Source organism: Dipodomys merriami, unplaced genomic scaffold (genome assembly GCF_024711535.1).
Source record: "Dipodomys merriami isolate MVZ:Mamm:240054 unplaced genomic scaffold, mDipMer1.0.p SCAF_60, whole genome shotgun sequence".
In the NCBI taxonomy this organism is placed as follows: domain Eukaryota; kingdom Metazoa; phylum Chordata; class Mammalia; order Rodentia; family Heteromyidae; genus Dipodomys; species Dipodomys merriami.
The window spans coordinates 2504721-2512067 of record NW_027206180.1 but is presented as its reverse complement, the minus strand read 5'-3'; the positions used below and the strand labels follow the sequence as shown (position 1 = coordinate 2512067).

The 7347-nt window shown below is 54.2% G+C and overlaps 1 protein-coding gene across 5 annotated transcripts in view; it reads right to left on the bottom strand.

The window, feature by feature from the left end:
• Positions 1–415: 415 nt before the first annotated feature.
• The window catches only part of Cpped1 (calcineurin like phosphoesterase domain containing 1), a 63426-nt gene continuing 56494 nt past the window's right edge, over positions 416–7347 (bottom strand). For all 5 annotated transcript variants that reach the window (XM_070003460.1, XM_070003456.1, XM_070003457.1 and 2 more), the window contains one exon: positions 416–1038. In XM_070003460.1, coding sequence (XP_069859561.1) covers positions 812–1038 — 227 coding nt within the window. In that variant the 3' untranslated portion in view covers positions 416–811. The remainder of the gene's footprint in view (positions 1039–7347) is intronic.

Below are 7347 nucleotides of genomic sequence, written 5' to 3'. Positions count from 1 at the left end.
TAGGAAATGTCCCCAATTGCCGGGTCCAGTGCTGGACAGCTGGATGAGGGGGTCACATGGTCAGAAGGGCAGCAGCCCTGGCTCCTCGGAGGGGGCCGGGGGCCCTCAACACAGCATAGGCTGGGCCCCGCTGCGCCGGCCTGGCCCCCAGCAATCCCGTGTGCTTGCTTTCTAGATGTCTGCATCGTTCCATACATTTTCTGTAAGCAGAGACAGTTCAAAGGCTGATAACTGGGGGGGGGGGATTTCCATGAGAACCCCATCTGCTACCTCCAGTCCTGACGTGTGCAGCTCCTTCTGCTTCTGTTCCTCCCCATTGCCCAGGACAGACGGGCTGGCTCCCGGTCACCGTGCGGGGCTGAGGGGAGAGGGGCGGCTGGCAGGGCTGCTGCACGGAGCCACAACCACACGCAGCACAATCACAAGAGTTTATTTGGAAGAACTGTGAGAGACGCACTGGGTGTCAGGCTGCTAGAGAGGCGGACAGCAGACCTGAATCATAGGCTGAGAGAACGCCCCCCATCCCCAGGAGCAGAGGGGTTCCCCCAAAGGTCAGGCAGTGAGTCTGAGGTTGGCACAGTGAAGGTATTTCCAGACCTTTCTCCTTATCACGGGTTAGGCAGTTTGATGTCGGATATAACTTAGGCCGTCATCTAGGATGAGAGCCGGCGCTGTGATTTATGCACAAGGGTACAAAAGCAGGCCTGCCTGGCCCGTGTGTCCTGGCGGCCGGGGGCTGTGGCGGCCGCTGGTCCAGGCAGGCCAAGCTCTGGGAGCAGCTGGTGCGGAAGAGCGAGGGGCCGGGCTGAGGTCACTCCCGCAGCAGCTCCAGGAGGTCGCCCCCGAGGCCCTTCTCGGTCAGCTCGTCTAAGCTGCAGTACCGGTGGACGATCTTCTCTGCCGTGACCACCACGATGCGGAGCCCGTGGGTGTCTGTGCCCAGCTGGCACCCGATGGCAGAGGACACCACCATGTCCAGGTTCTGGTAGGAGCCTCCCGCGTTCCTGTGGTAGTGGCCAGAGAACACGGCTTTGATACCTGCGGGGAAGGGGGAGAGACATGAGGGCCCGGGGCCTCCACGGAAGGCATGGGGGCCTCTGTGTGCGCGCTGTGAACGGCAACATGATACGTGACACGAGCATCATCGGGGGTGGCAGAAAGGCAGTGCAGGGACTGCTCGATGGTTCCAGGACAGTTCACACATGCACCATGCTGGTACTGGGGCTTGAACTAGGGTCTCGTGCTCTTACTTGGGAGAAAAGGAAAGAGGGAGGAATAGAGATAGGGAGGGAGGGAAGGAAGAAAGGAGAAAGCGAGAAAGAAATGAAAGGGAGACGGAGGGAGGGAGGGAGGAAAATTAGGCAAGCAGGGGAAGAAAAGCGGAGAGGGAGAGCTAGGGAGAGAGGGGGAGGTAGAAAGGAGGGAAGAAAACCACCACAGAACAGGAGATGATTCACGACAGCTGATGGGGCTGAACGTTCAGACTCCTGGCCAAATGGTACTTCAGTGATCAGCCAGGCCAAAGACTTGAACAATGAAATCTGCTGCAGACTGTGAGTTGCTAGGAAGAAGCCAGCCGGACCCACTATGAGACAGCACTTCACACCCCCTGGGGTGTGGGCCCCTAGGAAACACGGGGTTGGGCGGTAAGGGGCATCTACAGGGCTTTGGAGAGATTAGAACCTGGCATAGGGCGGGGAGTGGAAGGCAACATGGGACAGCTGTTTGGAAAACACTGGCACTTCCCCCAAATGTACCTGCCAGCACCCAGAAACTTCACTGTAGGTGAAACACGTGGGAGAGAGGAAGATGCTCGTGTAAACAGCTGCATGGGCGCGCTTACGGCCGCCCGCGGCGTTCACCATAGCCAAAAATCCCCACCTGCTGATATGGAGGAACAAAGTGTGGTCTCCCTACACCATGGAATCGTATTCAGGCATCAAAAGTAACAAAGTAACAAAGCACTGCTAACGCTACAAGATGGGTTTGAAAGGCTGAGAAGTGTGAGGTCCTGCAAGGTCCAGGGGGAACAAGAAGTAGGCTGTCACTGGAGGCCGGGGCGTGGGGAAACCTGCCAGTCAGAGGGGTGCAGGGTTTCTCTGTGAAATGAGTAGGATGGTCTGTAAGTAGTGAGGGTGGTAACTTTGTGAATATATTAAAACTGCTTTGTATTTGTAAAAATGACAAATGTTATGTTATGGATTATATATAGCTCAATAAAAAATACAAGAACAATTTCTGGGAAGGAGAGGAGGCTTAAACAAAATCTACATGGTACCAGGCACCAGTGGCTCACGCCTGTAATCCCAGTTACTCAAGAGGCTGAGATGTGAGGATTGTGGTTCAAAGCCAGCCCAGGCAGGAAAGTCTGTGAGACTCTTTATCTCCAATTAACCACCCAAAAGCCAGAAGTGGAGGTGTGGCTCAAGTGGTAGAACATCAGCCTTGAGTGAAGAAGCTCAGGGGCAGTGCCTAGGCTCTGCGTTCAAGCCCCAGGCCCGGGGCTGCGTGGTACGGCTTCGGGCGGGTGATGGCTGAGCGTGGCCTGCAGGTGGCTCAGGAGTGGGTGTTTATTACTGGTGCCCGCCTTCCTGCGAGGCCCCACCCAGCAGCCAGTGCTGGCACTGGGCTCAGACCTGGGTTCCTGGAAACCATTCTCTCAGGAAAGAAAAAGACTCAGGGGCCTTGGAGAAAGAGCGGGGCGGGCAAGGCTCGAGTGAGACAGCACCCGGGGATGCCACAGGGCCACGGGCTCTGAGGCCGGCATCACATGACACTTCATGTCACTCACGGGCACATGAGGAAAACTCAGGAGTTGCTCCCCGAAGTTCCCACTTAAGGCTGCCACGTGGTCAGAGGCAAAGTGCCAAGGAAGCATGATCCAGGCAGGGGAAGCCATACAGCCACGGAGAGGCCGGGAGCCGCAGGCACTGCCATACTAGTCCTTGAGGCTGGAAATGCTGGGCCGGGTGCCCTGTGCATCCTTGCCAGCACCTCCAATCATGCGGCCCCGGGGGGGGGGGAGGAGAGGAGAGGGGCTGTGGCTGTGACTGCTTGTTCTGGCCCCCGTGCCCTCTCTGTGACACCGGCCTTGCCTTGGGAGCTGGCAGCGGCAGGGCAGAGAGCACTTGGCATTGTTTGGTGGATTCTAAATGCTATCTATAAATGGGATTATTCTGGAATGAACACTGGGCAATTCTGACACAAGCTGGCAGCTGCTTGTCTATGCTGGAATCTCACGCCTCATGCGATGGCATTGGTGGAGATGGGCGCATTTGTGGCCACTGGTCAGTCACCACTTGGTGGGCTGGGACAGCAGCCTTCGCTCCTGACGGTGGCTTGCCGTTTGTCGTTAAGGTCCCAGCATAACATTTACCAGACGAGGATGCTTAACACAGCAGAGATCTGAGAAGAGGACAGACGTACACGGCTACTGTACAAGGGACCTCCCAGTCCCAGGGACAGGGACTGTCCCTACCGCCAGAATAGGATCCTGAATAGGGCACTGATGGCCACGTGGCAGGTTTATAAGAGGATGTCCATGACAGGCCGAGGGTTGTCTCCAAAGCAGGAAGCCTGAGGGTGGAAATGGGGCTCAAGCCAGGAGAGTGTCTGTCTAACAAGCACAAGACCCCAAGTTCAAACCCCACTAAAAAAGAAAAAGAAGAAAGGCGTTCGGATGGTTAGGACCTCTGTCCTGGACTCCAGTGGTGTGAGTGGGGCGCTGGTCGGGTCTGGTCACTGAAACTTCAGGGATGTGGCGGGGGGGGGGGGGGAGGGGTGCTGCTTCCTGGTGGGAACCAGATCAGAGGACACCTGGTGAACAGCGGTGGTGGGACCTCCCTGGAAAGTGGGGTGCTGTGAGCCTCAACGTGCCCTCCTTGTGTGGCTGAGAGTAAGAGCAGGGGTGGAGGCAGAGGGACGTGCAGGAGGCTGGGTGCAGGGGAGCGCAGGGGCCGTCCAGCACTGGAGCCCTCTCCTCCCCGCCCCTCCCCATCCTCCCCATGGGCCCAGGTCCTAGGGACTCCTGTCAACAAGTGGCCGGAGAGGGTAAGAAACCCACATGGACCACACAGCTCGGGCCCCCACATGGGCACAGCCTTGCCCTCGAGCAGCCCTGCAGACGCGGGTTTGGTTCTGTCTGGAGGACCTCTCAGCGTCTCAGCTCGTCTGTAAGACGAACAGCAGTCCTCCCCACGCCCAGGCCCCACAGGCTCCCTCCACAGTAGGGCAGCGGCTGCGCGGACCCCAAACTCTAAAGTCCACGCTCTTGTTTGAGGAGACTTGTAAGAAGTTTCCCCTGGTCCTGACTCTGCATTAGCGCTGAAGGGGGCACATCGATTCATAACTCGATAGGAATAAAGAATGCGTTCATGAATCATGCTTTCCCTGATGGCAGATTGATTCTGGTGGAGTTTTCAGGACTTGCGCAGAATTTCCATTCTGGCTGTTCATCGGTCATCTGTGGCCGACATGCTTCTGTGGCTTCTTAATTGAGTGGTAACAGATAGATAGCTTTTGAGTTATGGACTGCCGTATGGAGATGACAAACTTCTTACATTACTGCCGGAAGGACAGAATTCCCAGCAGACAGGCAAATCTGCAGGGCATGGCTTCCTTAGCTTAGCTTTGCATTTATTTCCCCCATGGCATTAAGCCATGAAGATGCAGAAAACAATCAATCAGAAGGTTGGGACAAAATCTGTTCAATATCCTGATATCTGCAACTAGCTTCAAGTCTGTCAGGAAATCAGGATGCAGGTTCTGCCAAGGACAGTCTGCTATGCAAAGCTGTGGCCCTGGCGTTCCTGACAGACCTGGAATGAGGAAACGCACTGTAATTGGACAGCTGTCACTTTTATCCTGTGTAAATGTACGTTTATGAAAATTCCGTGCATCTTTATATCACCATCTAATCAGAGAGAAAATGGGGCTGGGAATCAAGCACACTCAATTTATGTGCCTCATCAGTAAAAAAAGAAATGTGACAGTTGCTATGCACCAGAATCTTACACCTGTCATCCCGGCTATGCAACAGGAGGCTAAGATCTAAGGATTGTGGTTTGAAGCCAGCACGGGCAGGAAAGTCTGTGAGACTCTTATCTCCAATTAACTCCCAAAAAAGCCAAAAGTGGAGCTGTGGGTAAAGTGATAGAGTGCCAGCTTTGAGTGGAAAAGCTTAGGAACAGTGCCCAAACCCTAGGTTCAAGCTCCAGGACTGGTGCACACATGCCCGTGCGTACACACGTACACGCGTGTACACACACACACACACACACACACACACACACACACACACACACACACACACACACACACAGAGGGAATCCCGACAATAATAGTAACTGCTTTCTGAAGCCCTGCAACCTTTAGCCTCGCTGCCCCTGACTCTGGTTCTCTAGGGAGGCCATACTCAACTTTCAATTTGTTTCCCATCTCTTGAGGAGCAGGACACTCACACCTCTGTGGAGTGTGTGCTTCCTTAAGTCACATCAATGTGAAATGTCCCCTCTGCAGGGGTGCGGCTGCCCGGCTGGTGGGCGAGGCTGGGTCTTGAGGCCCTGCGGCTAATGGATGAACCCTTTTGATGAATCCATCTGCATGATGCCATCGCCCACGGGGAGGGTTGAGCTGGCAGCAGGGGCCTGGCTAGAGGACGCAGGCCACTGGGGGCCAGGCCCTAGAGACTACATCTTGCCCTGGCAACTTCCTGCCCACCATGTGGTGAGCAGCCTCTGCCTAGAATCCTGCTGCCATGATGGTCTGCCTCACCAGGAGCTCAGAATCCACTTAGCCAAGGACCACGGGCTTGAAACCTGGAACACAATCCCTCCGTGCCTCTGAGCCTCCATTTCTCTGCTGAAGGTGGTTGGGCACAGCCCATCCACCTGCATGACTGTGAGGACTTAGTGGGAATCAGCCACGATCCCAGGGTCGCACGGCAGGAAGCTGTGTGTCACGTCCTCAATAATTACACTCTCTTCCCATCTTTCTGATCAGATCTGCTTTTTCCTTCATTTGCACTAATTACAACTTTCTCGCTATTCATAATTTCCTCTTTATTTCTGAAAGAAGCTGGCAGGCTCGTGGGGGAGATGGAGTGTGGGGCACACATTAAGGGTTTAATCCAGAATGGACAATTTTCTAGCTTTCCATTACCCGCGTTCCATGCCCTATCTTAAACACAGCTGCCAGGACAAGAGGCTCATTAAAAAGATTGTTTTGACGGACGGAATGCTCATGTATCAAATTGGAAATCCATCCAAAAATATTCAAGGGGGGTAGACAGGGTTGAAGGGGATGTTAAGGAAGAGCTGTGGCTTGGAGGAGGAGGAACACAGCCATTCCAACGCCAGCACCTTCCTTACGTAAGTCCATTTCTGTTTTAAAGACTAGGGAAAAGTCCAGAACAGCAATGAACCAGTTAATAAATGAGCAAAGGAGCTAAAAAGTGTCTTCTCAGGAGAAGAAAGAGTGGCCAAAGAACGCATAAGGAAATACTCAACATCCCAGGCCATAAAGAAAATGCGAATCAAGACAACCCTGAGATTCCATTTCACCACCAGTAAGATTGGCCAGCACGGGGAATTCAAACAATAGCAAATGCTGGTGGATGTGGGGAAGGAACCTACTGCACTGCACTGGTACTGAACAACCACTCTGGAAGGTGGTTTGGAGGTTCCTCACAAGACTAGACACAGACCTTCCCTACGACCCAGCCATGCCACTCCTGGGCCACTACCCAGAACGCCATACGCCAGGATATGGTAAAGACACTTGTGCATCCATGTTCACTGCTGCACTATTCTCAATAGCCAAGTTACAGAAACAGCCCAGATGCCCTAGGACAGGTGAGTAAAATGAGAAGGCGGTGACACGGAAGCCATTTCCTGCTTACTTCCCACAGTCATGGTCTAGTTTTGTACTTATGTGCTTTGTGTACTGCATGGTGGGCAGATGACTTTGAAATGAAGCCAAGTTAACAACTTAAGTTCTCACAGGGAGCAGGATGTTTTGCTTGAGCTGTGGGCTGAAGCCTCCTCTGCCCCCAACTCCTGTTACCATTTCACCCCATGGTGAGGAATCAAGAGGATGGGTGTGTCATCAAGGGTGGTCACTGGGGTGGGACTTTTAGGATGGGCGGGGCCCCAAGCTGCTGGGTCTGAGGAGAGACTCAAGCCAGGACTCACCAATGGGACACTGCAAGCATGCAATGTGGGGGCTGCACCAGTCCCCCCCAGCAGGAGGACTCCTACCTTGAGCACCTCCAGCCCAGCAATCCCTGGTTCAGTTACAGCAGTGGAAAACCAACCAAGGTACTGGGGACACTGGGATCTTCCAAAGGAA